General features: G+C 42.5%; 1 protein-coding gene across 1 annotated transcript in view; it reads right to left on the reverse strand.

Moving 5' to 3' along the window:
* The window catches only part of LOC115309012 (nose resistant to fluoxetine protein 6-like), a 92,679-nt gene that overhangs the window by 49,780 nt on the left and 22,682 nt on the right, over positions 1-20,217 (reverse strand). The window contains exons 2-6 of the mRNA XM_029967144.4: positions 12,038-12,249; positions 10,698-10,809; positions 6,531-6,615; positions 1,951-2,051; positions 629-808 (exon numbers count right to left, since the gene is read on the reverse strand). Coding sequence (XP_029823004.3) covers positions 629-808; positions 1,951-2,051; positions 6,531-6,615; positions 10,698-10,809; positions 12,038-12,249 — 690 coding nt within the window. The remainder of the gene's footprint in view (positions 1-628; positions 809-1,950; positions 2,052-6,530; positions 6,616-10,697; positions 10,810-12,037; positions 12,250-20,217) is intronic.

The raw sequence follows: 20,217 nt of genomic DNA on the forward strand, positions 1-20,217 counted from the left end.
CAGTCCTTTTTTGGCAGATCTAGTGGCCCTGGACCCATAAAAAAATAAGACGTTTGAAGACGCTCTCTGCAATGCATCACCCGAGTTGGCCATTGCACTCAGTCGTTTTTTAGTTGTCTGCCAGGACACCTCGCCGCCAGCTTGTAACAGAGTACATACACAAGCATTTACTACGTATAGGTTCCAGGATCGCACATGAACGTCGTGAGCGCTCACTGCACCGTCCTCCGGTTTGGCGTCGTCTCCTACCCTAGCGACACTGGCTACGCTACTACAGATATAATAACAATACCGAGTGTTCTTTAGGAAAGTACACCAGGAAAGTAGATAAAAGAAGTCTACATATGCAGCTTGATAAGTCCTTGTCTTTTATTTTCAGAAAATCCAACGAATAAAACTTACAAAGAAGCAAACAAAACATGAAATAATAAAGCATTAGGTTATTACGAACTGGTTGATAATGAATTGTAATACTGTAAAAGCAACGCGACTCTGTCAACTATATTTGCGGCAGAGCTGCCAGGCTAGAACATAGATTTGGATGGTTTCATGTATTTTTACTTCGATTACCATAGTTAAATAAATTTTCGAACTTTTACTTTCAGGAGAAAAACTGAATTCAACTTACACACGATGGGGTCAAAAGCGATGGAAGTGTGGCCAAGCACGATCCAGAATAGGCTGAAGAACCGCAGACCGTGCAGAAAGCGGTAGGAATAAGCTTCGTCCGTTTTGTCGTGGGAGACAGCAAGGAGGAGGCGGGTACTAGCAGGAATCGAGAATGCTGTGATGCACTTCATCAGTTTGCCTGTAATAGGAAAAAAAGGGGTGTTATGCTTCATATGTTCATTTGAATGGTATACAGTTCCAGAGTGACCATAAGCTTTACGGTTTTCTGAATTTGTTTAACCTAAATGCGGATGCACCACGGTTACTGTATTCCATTGCATAAAAACAAAAGAGATAAGGTAGTGGAAGGTCGAGTGTGCTACGAGATAGCTTATTCTGGCAGTTTTACTTCGGCAATTATGCATCTCCTTTGTCTTAATGTGTGGCTGGCATGAAGGGTTGTATCATAGGGTGCTTCGGGTTTAGTGTTGTTATTTTTCTCACCAATTGTGAGCTGTTGCAGCCCCACTCCCCCAATGACCGCACATGAGGTCGCAGTATGTGCAAATATTTAGCAAAGTGAAAGACAAGCTGCCTTTACAGGCGTTACGTATAATTAAGCGCATATCTTTGAGATGTCCAGTAGATTTCTATATACGAGCTACTGCTCTAAGGCTTTCGGTAGAAACGTATATTACACATAAAATTGATATTTGCATTATTAGCTCATCTTTTCTATTACTGCTGAGTCTAACAGCTCCCCAGAAAGGAAAATAAAGCTAGGCTTGGTAACGTTCAAACGGCAATTCTTTTAGTCTTATAGTTATATGAGACGAAATGAAGAAGGATATGCAGCTGCCTCTGTTTGTTTTCTTTTTTTCGGAGTCATGAGTTTTATTTCTACTCGTTCGTTCGCCTATATACTCCTCTCATCAAAAGAGGCAAACACATTGTGCAGTCTTTGTTTCCTTTAACAAATATAATAGCCAGGTACTTGTTATTCATTAAATAAAAATACCGGAATCAAAATTGTATTTTTTGCAATCAATACTTGTGAATGCATTTTCCAATTTTGAGATTATTACTTAAGAATATTACGAACAGGGCTTACCGTCATGTTTATGGGGAAATCTAGGTATATGCGTTTTACTTGGAAAAAAAAAAGGTCAGATGTAGAATATTCAACACAAAAGAGGAAGTTCTCAAAACATATTCTTCTTCTTAAAATAAATGCTTTTTAAGATGCGACATCTTTGCTGTGATGCTTTCTCCGTTTGTGAGAGACCACTTGCAAAAAAACCCTTGCTCAGGTTTAGAAACAAATGTGTAATGTTCACTTACTTCTCCGTGCTGGCATGCTCTGCAGTTTTTCACTTTGTGTCACGCGGACGTCAATGATGGTGCTGATGACTGACACTAAAATTAGCGCTCCGAGGAGAGATCTGGAAGGGTAATAATATGCATGAGTTCTGATACAGCTCTTAAGCTCTCTTATGTCTGTTTTTATTACTTTAATCAAATCACCAACATAATTTGCAAATGTTCCCCGTCAAAAAAAGAAGCAAAAAAAAGCGCTGCCGCTTAAAAAGAGCAGATGCGCTCGATGTGATTGACGTCACGGGATGGTGCACGTAGCAGCGCACGAGAAATGAAATGGAACCGTTTTACCTCGGCTCGGAGTCGGCCGCAATATTATTTTCGTCCTTCACGACAGAGCATCGAACGCGCTTACATGTTTAATGAACTTAAAATAGTAACAAGAATGTTTTAAAATAGTTAAATATATATATATATATAATCTTCTCCTCAGTTATATACACACGCCTTCGGCCTCCCGCCACCATGCCCGTTATCTATATATATATTAAAAGCCCAGATTCTCAAACAATATAATAAAGACAAAAAAGTTAATTTTTAAGCTTCCCATATTGGTCTGTTTTGCCAAACTGAAAATTGGGCTGCCGAAGGGCATAGAGTAAGTGTTCTTCTATTTCTTGCGATTTAGTTTAAAATTTTGCAGGACGAAGAGTGCCATGTTTTTCAGTTTTGTCTATGGGAAGACTTTTCCCACAATATAATGTTCTTTTACCAGCGTTTTTAAGATAGCAGTACTTTTTAATGCAAGTATTTGAAATGAAATTGTCCATATATTGTTCTTTCGTCAGATACAATATATTTTCTACAGTCATATACGCTTTCTACTGGAATGACACAACCATTCCTTACTAGCCAGATAATGCAAGCTCGAATACCGCAAGATCACTGTTTTGAGTATTACTAGTATAGGTATTTTTATATTATATTTTTAGTTAAAAAAACGGTATCGTATAGTAGCACATTTTTCAACATTATATAATAATGGCACATTTTAGTCGCTTAAGGCTGAAATAGCACGGGAAAAAGTGAATTTATAAAGATGCCCTGCGGCGTTCCGTTTAATAGTACGCACACAGCTTCTATCTACATTTAAAATAGAGAGATGTTTTGTGACCAATGAGTCTTATGCTTGTAATAATGGTATAAGAGCATACCGGTGGTCGCTTCGTGAAGCCACCGCCTTGCCTCCGTAGTATAGAGGTCTGTATGGCTAAGGTGTGTTGCGCATTTCGACCACTGGGAAGCGGGCCCGCGGGCGCAGAGGTGCGCTCCGATAAGAAAGCGACACCGAGAAACCCGTCCAAACTGAGCGTTTTTACGGAAACGCCGTAAAAGAACTGCCACAAAATTACAAATAGCGCTAGGACGAGGACAGACGAAGAAGTGGACAGGACCGGCGCTAACTCACAACTGACGGTTTTATATACAGCGTTAAAGAAGAAGGTGAAGGAAGTGTTTGGAGTTGAAAAAAGAATAGGTCTTTTTCTAACCGGGCGCTCTAAGAATATTGTTAGACTAGAAAGACTAAAACACAGTAGACCAAAACGAAATTAGTAGAAATTAAACAAAGGTAAATATGTTGAACTCTATACGATACTATTCTGAAGGCTTAGAAAATATCCCCTGGACCGGGGGAGACAAAATGAGAATAAAAAATAAAAAAATGGACAAAAAATGAATAGAAAATTAATAAGTGATCGTCCAAAGGCCGCCGATCAGTGCCTCGTACAGCTTATTTACCTTTTTACATCCAACAGGCCCCACAGCCAAAGCTATACCGGCGCGAGCGCGAAGACCCACCCGGTGCACCACCTCACGCGCTCACGTGCAAACGTGATTATGTATAGTGGTTCAAGTACTGAACCTCTTTGTCTGTCAACGCCAAAGATGGTGCGGAGACACATTTTTCTCCATTGGCTTGTACGGTTTCTGCTTCAAAGATTTCCCTGTTCCTCTTGTCTTTAAAACGTCTGATCACTTTTGTGTTTGAAAGCAAAGGTGTGCAGGAGCAATCTCGCACATGCATAGCTAAATGTCCAGTAGGTGTTGACTGCAAGGTCAACACCTACTGGACATTTAACATTTACTGGACAGAACTGCCCCTGCCTTACATATTTCTAAAAAGAGTTGATTTAATGGTTTTCGATGATGCTTGGCAAGTTTCTCAGTGAAGCATGCGTTCATTTTCATTAATTAAAAATAATTCAAAAATGTTGGTTAGTCTTTTTGCGAATTAGTGCGCTTTTACAATACTTGACGTCCGCCAAGACTGTTGGTTTGTTCCCGCAAAGTGTTTCTTTTTATCTAGAACATCATATATTTAGGGATTTTTGAAAGCTTTCATATGAACACTTTAGAATATGGGGTTGCATATTTGCGCAACTTTAAACTCCGAAGAAATTGACAATTCTTTCATACGCATTTCCGAAAAAAAAACAAAAAAAAAACATGGACATTGTTAAGCTGTTAATCAAGTGAAATGTCACAAAGAATTAAGTACCAGGTATGGCTTTGCACCATTTATATGCATATTCAGTAAACGTTCCTCATTTTTCTTTCCTAAAAACCGATGATACATCTACAGCATAGTCCCAATCTTTACAAAAATGAAACTAAAATTCATGGGGAGATAATTTATAAAACCTTCCCGATGATTCTATCGATGATATGATGCGACATTAACAAATATTCCTCAAGTCCTACGCTGATTCTGATATGTTACACCACATTGTCGCACCTGATTCAATGCAGAGTGGGGTCACGTTTTTCCTTTCTCTTCAAACCAAAGAAGGGGCAGAGAAAAGCGAAAACTCGAGCAGGAGGCATTGTCTTAATCCCAGCGCTATTCGGCCGGCGAAGCATTGCTTAAAAGTGGCATAAAGAAGACGCGCCGCCAAGGCCTATCTTTTCGCCGAGTGCACTCGAGAGTCAAAATTCAAAACCCACAAAAAATTGCGTGTGGTCTTTGAAGTACCGGAAAACTAAATGAGACTTTTTTTTTCTTTTTTTCTACGCCTAAAGTACCGGCATGGTACTTTGTTTTGTGTAAGAATAACAACATCATATCCATTACAACAGAGTCCCGTCTACAAACACACGTGCTTTTGCGGGTCTTGACGATCCATGTACTTGTTCATTCTGCAATAATCTTTTTATGTATGTATGTATGCTACCTACCTACATCTAAAGATCAATTTCTCTTCGACAGCGCTTTGAGATGATGGTGCTCGTGATTGGTTATTGATTACCTCTTTGATCGATTATAATAACCATTATTTTGCCGAAGATTATTTTGATGTCATATTAAAAACTACGAGCTAAGAGAGCTAACGTTTTCCAAAACTGCAACACAACTCTTGTAATACATTTCGACAAGGATAATGTTCTTGTCTGTTCAGCCTGCAGACCAGACCATAACAAGGTATGTATGGTAATATTGTAGTTTTTGTTCCGGTACGTTCCCAGCAATAGTTCGCCTCACTCTGCGTATTTCTGAGCTGTGTTAGGCTCGTCTTCTATATACTCGGTAATGCGAGTGCTCAGTGGGGAAGTGACCACAGTAAATTGTTTATAGAGCCTACACCAGTATGCAATATTATGCAGCGAAAAAACTAGAGTGTGCAAATAGAATGTATAGATGACAAAAATTGAAGCTTTTCAATAAGCCCTTTTGTCTGTAGATACAATTACGATTGTTTTAGAGAAAAACGAGTTTTTTTTAATTTTCATTTTAACATATTTCTTAGAAAAAAGAAAACCTTAAATGAAATCTCTGCAGGTGAGTTCTACGGCATGCGGATCATAATACAAGAGGATCACCTTCACTGTCAGTCAAATAATTACTGAACTATGTATATTCACTTTTAGTCAACCAATCTAAGCCCAGATGAGTTCAATTAAAAACCTCCTGAGCGTCATCTGAAGCAACCCATTCGGCTCATTTTAGGAGAGCCCGAAGCACGTGGGAAGCGCGAGGGCGCACTGAAGTTACCACTCGTGTAAGAGACAGAAGTCCGGCACGGAGAAAACGCAGATGATAATATTTTCATCCTTGTTTATCCACAGCGAGCTCTGATAATTTCTAATTGAAACCATACATTTAGTTACACAAATTAAAAGTTAAAGAAAAACATTTTAATTAATGATTTGACTTATCCTGACGATTAGCAAGCTCCATATTGTCCCCCTAGCAATATAACGCACCTGCTCAGAGCGCATTAGTGTTTCTTTAAAGTATCTTTATAAAAATAACTTTAAAATTTGGCATCTTGATTGTCGTGATTTCTTTCTGATTCGCAGAATTCGCCGTCCAGTATTTTACTATTCATCGTAATTGTGCTCTTTTTGTGACGTTTTCAACTCCACCCGCTTTCGTCAATCAATCGCCACTGTTGATCGGGTCCGCGTTAGGCAAATTTTATGCAGAAATCCTATGGGCACAGTTTTCGTACGGATGTCAACTTTCTGTACATTTTATCAAATGTTGGAGCCCGTCATTTTGTTTTCTTTTCTGAGGCTAGAAACAGAAATACAGCAAGTCTTACGCTATCACCAGCTGGGCAGTCGTCCAGAGAACAGGTTCGCCGGTTACGCAGTTCTTCACAGTTATTTTCGTGGGGCCGGTAATCACTGAAAAACAAAACAAAACAACAACAGCAACAATAAAACTAAACATGGTGGTTAGTTCTTACTGGTCGATATTTGGCCGATGGCAAAGCGTCCAGCTCGTTAACCGAACGGGCGTATGTATTCCGTGGATAGTAAACATTCACGCCATAGGTCTATCAGAATGACTGTATTTAGTTATGGTAAGTTGAAAAAAGCACCAAACAAGGCGACCGCTGTCTGTGTATTTTGCAATGTTGTGGTCTGTGCCAAGACTATCAAGGAAATAATATATTTATTTTTGGGATCGATCAGATAGCAGATATTGCGATGTCTCTTAGGTTGACGAGGCAAGCCTTGTTTTTTGACCTCTTACCTTTCGCTAGCTGTGTGTTTCGTTTTTGTCAGGTGGGACTGCTACTGCACCGAATTCTTAGGATATTAGGATAAATATAAAACGCGCTTTCTGAACTGCGATGATTAGCAGAGGCAGGCCACGGTAAATACGTAAATGGTGAGGCTGAAGTTGTTAATACTCACAAAAGGCCGCGGAGCGCCGAACGCCTGAGTGTCGTGAAAAATACTGGAGTTTATGCAGCCATACATCACAGTGACGCCGAAGATAGCTGAATCGTTCTTAGTGACATATGTCTGTCGACTCTTAATGACGTGCGGCGTTTCTGCAGACAAAATAGCTCATGATGCTTGTTTTGACGAATGAGACATATGTTAGAGAATGCTCTTATCCTGTCAGGCGCTCCTCAGTCACGTGGATCTTCCTATTACTTTACAGAATGACTATATGTTCTACAGCGAGTCAGTTAAAGCGTCATACAGCAAAATGAAAGAGGTCAAAAAAAAAAAAAAAGATTTGACTCGTCAACGTAAGGGACATCGTGGTATCTGTTATCTGATCAATGCAAAAAAAAATATAATATTTCTTTGTTAGACTTTGAACAGACTCCAAATTGCAAACCACACAGAGAGTGGTCGCCTTGTGTGGTGTTTTTTCAGCATACCACAGTAACCTACAGTCACTCTGCTAGACCTATGCAGAGAATGTTAGACAGACATAAGACAGAGCAAACCTTACTGCAAGGTTTACTCTGTTTTATGCTAAAAAGTTGACGGCTGTTTAAATTGTAGCCTGTAATACATAAAAACACTATTTGTAGATTGGTTTGTTATAGAGTTCTAGCATCAAGCATTTTGTTTGTTGGTTCAGTTTATTCTAACTATTCAACAAAACATTCACAAATATATTTTTTGTGTTTGCATTTCTCCCTGTTTTTATACTTCGCTTTTGAATGGACTCGATTTTCGTCGCTCCTAGATACATTTTTGTATTGGCATTAGTGTAACGTTACATGAACTTTGCCAAGTAACTTTTAGAGCGCAGCTCTTAGGGGCCCGTCTCCGGCTTGAGCGGTGTCGCCGTCGCCGTCGCCGTCGCCGTCGCCGTCGCCGTCGGCGTAACCGCGCGGTGCATCATGGGAAATGTCCCATAATGCACCGCGCGAGCCCCCCCACCGGGGTCACGTGACCTCGTGGGGGGTCACGTGACCCCCCGAGGTCACGTGACTCCCCTGAGGTCACGTGACCCCCTCCTCAAGGTCACGTGACCCCCTCCTCGAGGTCACGTGACCCCCCGAGGTCACGTGACCCCCGCCGATGTCGCGTGACCCCCGATGACGTCATCGTCACTGATGACGTCACCGGCATCCACATCGTCATCGTCATCATCACTGATGACGTCACCAGCATCCACATCGTCATCGTCATCATCACTGATGACGTCACCGGCATCCACATCGTCATCGTCATCATCACTGATGACGTCACCGGCATCCGCATCGTCATCGTCATCATTACTGATGACGTCACCGGCATCCACATCGTCATCGTCATCATCACTGATGACGTCACCGGCATCCCCATCGTCATCGTCCTCATCACTGATGACGTCACCGGCATCCACATCGTCATCGTCATCATCACTGATGACGTCACCGGCATCCGCATCGTCATCGTCATCATCACTGATGACGTCACCGGCATCCGCATCGTCATCGTCATCATCACTGATGACGTCACCGGCATCCCCATCGTCATCGTCATCATCACTGATGTCACCGGCATCCACATCGTCATCGTCATCATCACTGATGACGTCACCGGCATCCACATTGTCATCGTCATCATCACTGATGACGTCACCGGCATCCACATCGTCATCGTCATCATCACTGACGACGTCACCGGCATCCGCATCGTCATCGTCATCATCACTGATGACGTCATCAGTGACGTCACTGATGTCGTCACCGGCATCCGCATCGTCATCGTCATCATCACTGATGACGTCATCAGCGACGTCACTGATGACGTCACCGACATTCGCATCGTCATCGTCATCATCACTGGTGAAGCCATCAGTGACGTCACTAATGACGTCATCGGTACCCGCATCGTCATCGTCACGGATGACGTCATCAGTGACGTCAGTGATGACATCATCGGCATTGGGGGTCACGTGACCCCCAAGGTCACGTGACCCCCCCCCCTGGTTAGTTTACCCCCCCCCCCGTGCCCTTCCCTCCTCGTCCTCAAGAGCTGCGCTCTAATTCGGCGTTACAGGGAGTTGTAAGCGGCTTTCATTTTTTCCTTCTCCGAATAATATCTTCATAAGATTATTCTAAAAGTTTAATACAATATTTGCGTAATTAAAATGCATTATATATTCGTGACCATCTTTAACAAAAACTACAGGGCGTTCTCTGGAGAAAGAAAAACATGTTTTTCGGCTCGGGTCAGTAAACTGAGCATCACAGATGTAGAAAACACCACGAGAATGTCAGGCTAGTGGTTGGGTATAAAGCGGAAATTTTAGACTATTAATTTACCTGCATCAAATAATAATTGCGGTCGTCAAAATGTTTATATAAGCCGACGTCCACCTGAGCCCAGTGAAAACAAGAAATGACATTCTGGGCGCCTGTAGCATCCATTTAATTTGAAGAATACATCTTGTCACAAAGAAAGGGAGCAATATTGTATTTCTTTCTAAAAACTGATTTTCACTGGTATATCCAACATGTCAGTTCTTGTTTTGACAAATTAAGGCTTAGGTCGACGTCGGCTCATTGAGTACTTTCGTCTCTCTTTAATATATTTTTTTTTATCCCGGTAAAGTCATGTACTCAAGCTTTCGCGTTTTATACCAGCCACTGGCATATCACATCCACATGGATTCTGAACATTTTGCGGTGCATAGTTTAATTAGGAGGACGATCAACACGACTTTCTCTTCTAAGGTCCTTCCGGTATTTAGAACGTCAAGTTAAACAATACGACACCATTGCTCCTTTGTTTTGTTTTCATATTCATTTTCTCGTAAAAAAATGTATGACCCTTATGCTTTGACTGCTCTAGGAAATGTTTACACTTTCACTTAGCATCTGGACAGATTAGACATACCGTTTCCGTCCTATAAAAGATGCGACTTTGTATTTACTTAGTATTTTTAGCTGAACTAAAAAATATTCAAGTAATAAAATGTTAGATTAACAATTAATAAAGGGGGAATTCACAAAATGGCCCCTCGTTGATTACCAAGACTGCACATAAAGTAAGTCGCCTTGAATGTTTGCGGAAGGGCCTTTGTGGTTGCAGATATTTAGGTTCCTGCTTCACAGACAAGATCGCTAAGAATAAACACTCAAGTTTGCAGTTACCTGCAGGTTGCGTGTGAAGTGGTAATAATTTAGTTTGATATTCTGACTTTCTCGTTGCTAAAACGTGCTTCAGCAGAACAAGGCACGCGTCAGACGTTCAAGGAGCTTTCTTTTAATCCCCGGAACTCCCCAATAGCCTTTTTGAGTTGTCTGTGATAAAGTAGACGCGGATACATTTTTAAAATAGATAAACGACCACTCTCAAAATAAATAATATTGGAATTAAAAATGTGATTGAGTAATGATTTTTTAATTGGTCAACAATGCAGGAGAAGTCACATTTTGTTCCATCGACACTGGAATCTTGCTCTTTTCGGTTTACAGAATTAAGAAAAGAAGGAGCGAGAAAAAATATTTGTGTCAACAACTTACACGTGTTTGCGAGAGCTTGCATATCTTTTTTGTCGCAGTCCGAAATGAAGCAGATTCCCAGTCGGATTCCCGGAACCCTTTCGTCCTTCTGAATATTCAGAATCTCGGGAGTCTGAGTAGAAGTAAAATAATGGAGTGTACCTATGCGTCTGTATAAGTTTAACATCTTCAGCTTGAGTTTTGAGTACTGATGGGACAGCGCGAGCAAGACATTGGGGCGTTTTTTTGTTTTGTTTTATTCAAACAGGGTAGTGGATAAAAAATATAGCACAGCGTGGTTCACAAAGGACCACTTTCGATCACATTATACACCGTATGGCTCAGTTTTATTTCTATAGAATAATGTGAACACGCACATTTGTATGTCGGCTCCACTATCTGCGGAACGTTCCTTTTGTCCTTTTTGTCACTGACCTTAAGGCCCGTTTTTACACTTGCAACCAAGTACGATCGAGAGAGACGAGACCTGTTGAAACCTCTTGAACCTCCCCAGCATTTCGTAGAAATGCTGGCGAAAAGCACGAGCGAACGCGAGTGTCAATGTTGTCACAGCGTCCCAAGTGTCCCAACTTCCAGCTGCTGTAGCATCCGTGGATTGTCACAGTGGAGAGCGGGAGAGCGACCTACAGCAGAACAGGCGTATGCCATATACACCACAACTGTTAGGGCGCCGCCAGGATCACAACCGGCGACAGCATGACACTTGTATGACGTCATCAGGCGTGAATCGAGGGACCACTTTTTTGGCCGCGGTAAACACACCAGTCGGAGACGCGTTCCAGGCACCATAGTTTTAAGGCACTTGGTCCAAGAGGTCGAAAGTGTGTGAACGGGCCTTTAGTGGCATTTATTATAGGTTTTTTTTTAAGATCAAATAGAAACTGAACCTGGAAGAAGATACTAGGATTCTCCAGAAAAGAATTAATAATAAAGTGGTGATAAGTGTTCGAATGAATGGATATTATTTTCATTCAGCATCACGATTGGTTGTTTGCGGAACATATCATGAACACAACGATGTGCTTCAAAACTCAACATATAGATCCATGTACACAACCTTTTTACTTGCGTTTCCATTTCAAGTTTATCCCAACTGGAAATTTATGTGCAAAGTGCGTTTAAGGGCTTGGAGTATGCGTAAGATTTAAATATATATTTATTTCTCTACCGCTAATAATCTTTTTTCTAAACTCCAGGGCTACTTGACTGGACTAAGGTGGTTTCAATCAGATGCCGTAAATGATGGTGTATCTATTTTGTTTTGAGCAGCTTGAAACAATTAGACTGAACACGAATGAATTGGAATAACACGAATTTAGCGTGAACCTCGAAGTACTTACCCGTTCATGAGACATGAGAAACGCTGGCAGCATGGCATCGATAAATGAGGTGTCGTTCATCATCCTTACGTAGACGTTGCAATACTGTCCTCTAATTTTTTCGTTACCATATTCATCTTTTACAATGGTTTCGATACACTCGTCGTAGGCACCGATATCCGCCCATGTTCCTTGGAAGAGCCCGGTAGGATACTTGGCAGTGGCGTCGATTACTGGAATAAAACAAAAAATGACATATGTACTCAGGAGATCATTTTTACTTGATTATCTATCTGGCATATTTGCGCATATCGTTCAACAACGTTTTTCTACTCCGACTACTAGGCTAATCTACTGAACAATTAGTTACCATGCAAAATGTCCAGACACAGTCATTTATGCAAATTGTCTTAAGCCTTAACTTTGCCATCATGCCAGCTCATTGTGTTTACCGTCTCATCTCTCATGAGCGAACCTTTTATCCAACATGTGCCCCCAAATACTACCCATCTCTGTTGGTGTTCGGAGGCAGCTAAGCGCTGGAATATTATGCCCACCGCCGCCGTACCCCTCTCTAGCCCTGCAAATTATATGACAGCCATTGAACCAGTCATTTTTCTATATGTAGACCCCCCATTTTTGGGCATTTGAGGCATACTAAATAAATTAATAAATACAAAAGAAAGTTTCCGACGCTTTTCGTGTTTCGCAGCATTTCAAGTAAAAACGTCTTCTAACCTTGAACTTCAGTTCCAAATCAAAGGACATTAACACATAACGAGAAGTGACTAAGACTTGCTACTCGCTATCGTTTGGGTGAAAAGAACTTTCCCCTAAATCATTAAAAAAAATGTTACTTTCGATATCAAGAAACGAACTACACTGATTGATAAAAACTTTAAATACTTTGTTCAGGCCGAAAATAGGAGAAACTATTTTGAGCAATATTTAAATTACAATGTTAGTGAAGATATAATGCATAATCGATTCATTTTTAAAGCTCAGATAAAATAAAGTAGTCCACGGAATATCTTTTCCGGTAAATAGATCTATCGCGAAAAGAATTTGACAAAGGCGATTGAATTGTTTTGGAGTAACTAAGCAACGCAAATATAATTGAGTCTCAATCATTTTCACTGACTAAAGTAAGGACGAGACTGAGCGTGTTCATATATTTGGGCGCAAAAACCAAGGAAACGGAAGTATCGATTTTAAATGGCAACACGAATATGTCAATGTACACAGCTGTGCCCATTGTTTCCCGTAAGCACTCTAAACAATTTCTTCGAGTTTATGCAAAACACTCGCGTAAACTCAACCTTCCACACGCTCCGCTTTTATGTCCGCGTGTGCGCTGTGTGAAGCGAGCGTCGCCTGCACCCGAATTGAGCAGTGGGCATCGCTGTTTCTATGGAGTTACAGATAATGTCTTCGTGTCATAAGCGTCTTTTTTTTTTTTCAAAGTGGTTCCGAGATACAACTCATTGCTTCGGATAATTCACTTTTCATCCGATTCAATTTAGATAGCCCCAGCCTCAGGTGGAAAGCCTAGCGCCGTAAATTGTCAGCCTGTCGCCCGAAATAAATGGAACGTCTCAAGTAGACTTTCGCCACGTGCTTAGTAGGCTAACGACCTATTCCACGCGTTCGCATGCGCTGCGTTCGGCAACCGATTTTGTTCATTCTTAATACCTCTGGGCGACCTGCCAAGACACGGGTTTTGTGCGATTGCTCTGGAGCTTGGCCGAGGTCATAAGAGCGAAGAGCGTGCCAAGCCGATACTTACGTAACAACGCCTACGTGCGCCCGAACACGGAAAGATTCCCGCTTCGGACGTCACCGCTATATTTTGTGTTTTCCTGTCTTGTTTTTTTTTTTTTTTTTAAGTTTAAAGTTTTCAACTTTTCCGGCACTTGTATCGGGGGCGCGGGCAATCACGGAGGGCGCTTCCTTCCCGCGCCACAACGGTTTTTCGAGAAGAGCTTATCACGGGCTCATAGCGTGCTTCAAGAATAACCGCCGTCTACGAAGACGGCGTTGCCGAACGCGCGTGCTTCCTGCCACTCGGACAGATTATTCTGCTCTTTACCTTCCCGGGTTACGTCTCTCTCGACGCACGTTTACGCCGGTATCCGCTTTTGTGCGCGTAGTTTCTATATGACGACGTGAGTATTCAACTGTCGTACTGCCGTCGAGTGTTCAATGTCTCCGTTTGATCGATCGGGTAGACCAAGTCCCGTTGAGACCGGAGGTAGCCTTGTCGGCGCCCACGGCTTGGTTCGCTTGCTGTTCGCCCTTGACAAGTTGGGTGGAGAAATCACGATGCTGTGCGCAGGGCCTATACCATCGAGCGCCCTGGGCGATCTCCGGCGCCTCTTCCTTTTTTTTTATGCGCCCCTATCTTCTAGGTACGTACGACATCACGTTCTTAGTAAACAAGTGGGCCAAACACAAGCATTTTCTTAGACGAGAGCCGTATTCCAAAAAAATGAACGGCGACCGAGCGTGTAGCGTCGTGTCGGGCGCCGTGTTCAAAGAAATCGGAGATCAAAACAAATTCCAAAGGGGTCTCCGCGGTGCTCCCCTTCTGATTTCGCCTTGGGCGACCACCAAGGTCGGTTACCCCTAGAACCGGTCTTGGATGTGGCCGTTGGACTGGCGTTTGTTCGGGGTCTGTTTTGGTGAAACGGACTGAAAACGATTTGATTACCACTATCGACGCGATACTCTGCGTGAGACGCTCGAGTCACAGCCATTCTGCCTTACCGGACTCCGTCTGCTCGTCTGCTGGCCTTATTAAGTAAAGTATGCCTGCTCAAATGACGCCTTCAAAGCACTATTGACGTATATGGGAAGTTTGCTGTCTATGCAAAGTCATGCTGTTGGGATCAGTACCATGAGAAATCAGGCAAACAATGACTGCCTCGTCCGACCATACTCCCACACGGAGCCATTGAGGGACACATTACATTTGCGTCCTGTCGTCAATCTCTTCGACACGAGGTAGACACTTTTTACCCTCTGATCTTTATCTCGGCTTCCTGCTCCAGATCCCAAGTGGAACATAAGCACTCCTTTGGAATCGTTTCGTGCCTTGCCGTCATTCACCTCCCCGGGAATCCTCTTCCCGCGGTCCCGGCGAGATGCCTGTCGAGAAATCAAGTCACGTGTGCGTGCCGAGGGCAGCCTAGACTGGCTTCCGGTCGAATCCTCCGAAATTAGCGGAGCGACTTTTCTCGGAATAGGTTCGAGATGTGGGCTTGGAGCTGATCCAAAATGACAATTGTAACACGTCCGTCTCGATATCGATCGCCCAGTGGAATACACGTGCTTCAAAAAAAGTCGGTTTCGACGCACTCCAAAACGACCTGTAAAATTCTCCATGAGAAAAACAATAAAAACATGAAAAGGTAGCAAAGGCGCGTTTTCGTCCCTTCTACATCCGCGCCCACGGGCGGACACGAGAAGGCGGGAACGAAACGTCTTCTCTCCTTCTCACGTAGAGGTAAGGAACGGTCCGTACTCCCGCCTCCTCTCCGTTACATTTTCAAGGAACGTCGCACACGATGTTTAATAAACGCCATTGAGCTTAGTGAGCGTCAGAGGCAACGAAACTTTCGTTGCCTCTAATTTAGCCTCTCAGTTTCACACGCACCTTGGTTCCATTGGCGCATTTAAGCGCTAATTTTGTCAAAAGAGCAGACAAACGATTCGAAGAGCCCAATTCCAGAGCAGTGCCGGCAGTGCTACGTAGTACGTCCCCTGGGCTAAGACGGCCGACTCCGTACCTTTGCCAACTTTGCGTGCAAGTCGGGCGGGTTTTCTTGCCGGGTCCCTCCGCGCCTTGTGCGCTAGGCTTGGGCCTGTTTCCTTTTATTGTGTGCCATCCGACAACCAACTTGGTTTTGTATGTCTGGAAGTCACAAACATCGCTACGACAGTGTTGTGCGTTGTGAAGAAAGTATGGAATTGTCGTCAATCTCTTTCGCGTTCCAGCACTGTAACCGCGAAATGTGATGATGTTCACGGTCGCAGGTTGACATTCGTCTTTACAGTAAAGAGTTTTGGAAGACGGCTTGGGCGATTAGGGTGCAATGAATTGACCTGCGGATAGTAATGACGGAACGCTGGTCTGAACCATAGCTCCTATCGTGCAGTGGCCAATGTAACTGTTGTCCGCAAGGTCGTTTTGTGCTCTCTCCGAGAGCGGTTGGGCACTTCTGGAATGGGCTGAACAGGCTTAAAATATGAAGGCAAGAGAGCACGTACGTATATTTAGAGTTTGGAATTTGAGGATTAAAGGAAATCACAGAGATCCAACGGTGTGTTGCTAGAAACATTTGCTCTCTGGTAGAGTCGAATGGCGTTTAGACGACAGTCGGCCCAGCCTACGAAACGTACGTGCCACCGATCGAACTTCTTCTTTTTTGATTTTCACACTCATTCAATCCCGGAACTTCATGCAGCTAATAAAGGACACATGTTTCGAACTACCCGAGGCTGTTCAGTCCATTTCTTGAAGCAAAACCGCGTTCGTGCTACTTTTATCAAATTTAACCTCGGGTTGTTGGATCGAGCCCAAACGCGCTTCGATTTCGTATGTGCATTTAATAGTTCTCTCGTCGATTTCAAATTTATTATCTCTAAACATATAAAGCTCACCATCAAAATAATGCACTGCCAACTTGGGAACACCGAGTGCTCCGCGTACATGGATGTAGTTCCGCGGATTCGCCAGAGCCACTCAACATAATAACCGGCCAATAAACTTTTATATCTTTCGCTGACAGTGTAAAACCGGGCACGACATAGTTACGTATGTACTATCGGGGAAAAATGAAATGCGAACAGAGGAGCGCGTGGCTCGCGGTACAGACTGCGCCGCCTGGAAGTAAACTTAGGGGCGAGGGTGCGTGGCCTACTTCGATGTGTTCACGCCCCTCGATTAGCGCTCCCCCAGCTTCGGCAGTGCGCCTCTCAGTGCGCTGAAAATTGTCACTGCTGTCACCGCTATCTTTGCCTGCTCGGCGAGAGCGGCGACCTTCTTTGCACCGCACGCGCTGAGCCAGCAAAGATAGCGGTGATAGCTTTCAGCGCACTAAGAGGCGCACTGCTGAAGCTTGGGGAGCGCAGAGGGAGGGGCGTGAACACGTCTGAGTAGGCCACACACCCTCGCTCCTAGGCTCACTTCCAGGCGGCGCAGCCTGTACCGCGAGCCACGCGTTCCTCTGTTCGCATTTCATTTTTCCCCGATAGTACTCAAGTTATCCAGACGATTTTCAGGTTTTCGTACGCATCATGAAGTAGCTAAGCGTAGAAAACACATGCTGCGAATTGTGGCTTTGGCTGCATTCATTTTGGTCAAAAAGCGTTTTTTCTGCCGTTAAAACATATCTTCCAGCTGCTGAAGGAATGCGCCCTTTACAGAGGTTAATTCACGACGACCACTGCCGCCACCCACGAGCAGCGCAGAAACGCGAACACATACTTTCCTAGAAAATCTGGTGTTCCTCGCGTCCTTTTTTCGCAGTGGTTTGAGTGGAAGCCAACGAATGGCTGCTAGGAGCCACAGTGGATTGGGCTGTTTTGTTGGCTCTCGCAAATCATTACAGCATGAACGTTTACTTTTTACTAAATGCCATGCTTTGCAAAATGCCTCTAAGTAAAGAGCTCACAATAATAATAATAATAATAATAATAATAATAATAATAATAATAATAATAATAATAATAATATTATTTTATTCCAGCATTTGATTTTTTCCATTATGTTAGACTCGGGTCTGTCGAAGCCAGGGTTGGCTTGTGTGACACGACCCAGCAATGATGTTAGCCAATGTGAGTGGTAAACGGGCGTTCTTGGTAGGCTAATAGCAGTCACTTTAGATAATAATAATAATAATAATAATAATAATAATAATAATTTTATTTCGCATATCTTCAATACAGAATAAAGTAACGGGTCTGTCGAAGCCAGTGGAGGCTTGAGGGACAGAACCCAACAAGTCAAATGACACAAATTGCAAAGAAGTCCTAGGAACACATAGGGAGCAAAAAGCTGACAGTAATTTCAGTCAAATAATCAGTCAAAATAACAGTGGAAAAATTAAACAAAAACACACACACAACGAGCAGTAATGAACAGAAGTCTACAACAGAATTACACTGAGAAATTGTTCAACAATTTTTTCAATTTTCTCTTAGTGGTAGCTTTAAAAAAGGAATCAGGGAGTCTATTAAATATATATGGCACATAGTAGGAACGGACTCGTTTACCATATCTCGTATAACATCGGGGGGTTATGAAACGCTCTGAGCTACGCAAATTCCTGCTAGACACAAGGGGATTCTTGAAATCATTACACCAAAAATGAGAGATCACAACACATTGAAGATGGAGTGAACGAAAGTTCGGCAACTGTAAAGCCTCGAAGATGTCTGTATCTAATGGAAGATCGAAATGATACCCAACGCTTTTTAACAAACTTTTAAGAATTCTGTCAATTTTTGTTTTCCAAGTTTCTGCGCAGTTACCAAATAATGTGATTCCATATCTGAGTATGCTATAAGCAAGAGCATATGTAATTGATTTTCTTACGGCAAATGTCATAAATATCTTATTGTTATAAAGTAAGCAGCTGACGGATCGAAGCTTTCCAGATACATACGATAAATGCGTTGTCCATGATAAATCTGAATAAAAAAATATGCCTAAGTACTTTACGGTCTCAACATATTTTAGGGGGGCACACGTACAATCTTGGCAGTTGGATCTGTGCAAAACAAGAGATTCGTCCAAATTCACTTGCTTTAACGGATTCCTGAAGCACACAAGTCTAGTTTTAGATGCGTTAACAGTGATAAAATTTTCAAAGAACCAATCCATTACTCGCGTGGCGTCGTGTTGCAGCGCGCGTACAGCTTGGTGGTAATTGACGTGGCTAGAAACAAGTAAGGTATCATCCGCATATTAGTAAATTTTGCAACTAGTAAGCTTGGTTGAGATGTCATTAACAAAAAGATTAAATAACAAAGGTGACAAGATTGACCCTTGTGGCACACCAGCTTTTAACCTGACCCAATCACTTTTAAAGTTTCCCATAGATACAACTTGAGTACGATCAAGAAAGAAATTTTGAAGTAAGGAAAAAAATGGTCCACGGAAGCCGTAGTTGTGCAGTTTAAAAAGTAGTACTTTGTGACTAACCGTGTCAAAGGCCTTTGCAACATCTAAAAAAATAGCACAGGAATATAAATTTTGTTCAAAAGCCCGATGTAAAAGGTCAGAAAAATTTTCAAGCAGAGGTTGGGTGCCCTTCCCAGTGACAAAACCATATTGGTTTGGAGAGAGCAGGTTTGACTTTTCAATAAAGCCGGACATCACAATATAGAGATGCTTTTCTAAAATTTCGCCAATGCAAGGCAAGATGGAGATTGGGCGATAACATTCTTTTTTTTCCGGAGCTCCTCCTTTAAAAATTGGTTTAACAAGAGCGGTCTTTAAGTCATTGGGAATTACACCAGAATCAAGAATCTCATTAACTATGGTGAGAAGCACGTATTGAATATGACTAATGTTGCGGCGGAGGTCAATAATTCGAATGCCATCAATACCAGGAGACTTATTGCATTTTAAAGAAAACAAAATTGATCGCTGTGTGTCCATAGTGAGAAGAGGAAGAAACGCAGACTTAGACATACCTTTAATAACACTTGAGTTCAAAGCTATAAAGTTATCATCTCTTGCAATGCCGGATGAAGTAGCGAAAAGCTTGTTGAAGTCGTTGACAACAGATTGAAGATCGGAACCAAAGTGTTGTTGAAGAAAGTCAAGGAGAGATTTTTTCGTTCCGTGTCCTCTAATAGAGTTAATCAGCTTCCATGTTTCGCGTGCATTCGATCGGAATTCATAAAACTTTTTCTGAAAGTAGCGTCGTTTAGCAGACCTAATGATCGCATTGGCTTTGTTTCGAGCGCTTCGAAACTGTGTTCTTAGTTCCACGTTTTTTGGGGCATGACGGCAACGTAGCCACGACACATCTTTTTCCTTGATTGCAGTCATGATGTCAGTATTAAACCAAGGCTTATCAGATCGTTTCTTGAATTTGATATTTTTTCTTGAGGTACTATAAAATGATTGAAATATCGCAGCAAAGGCACTGTAAACATGGTGAGGTTCGACGGTCATTAGAAATTCACTC

The sequence above is a fragment of the Ixodes scapularis genome, unplaced genomic scaffold (genome assembly GCF_016920785.2).
Source record: "Ixodes scapularis isolate PalLabHiFi unplaced genomic scaffold, ASM1692078v2 PGA_scaffold3__209_contigs__length_174095766, whole genome shotgun sequence".
Lineage (NCBI taxonomy): Eukaryota > Metazoa > Arthropoda > Arachnida > Ixodida > Ixodidae > Ixodes > Ixodes scapularis.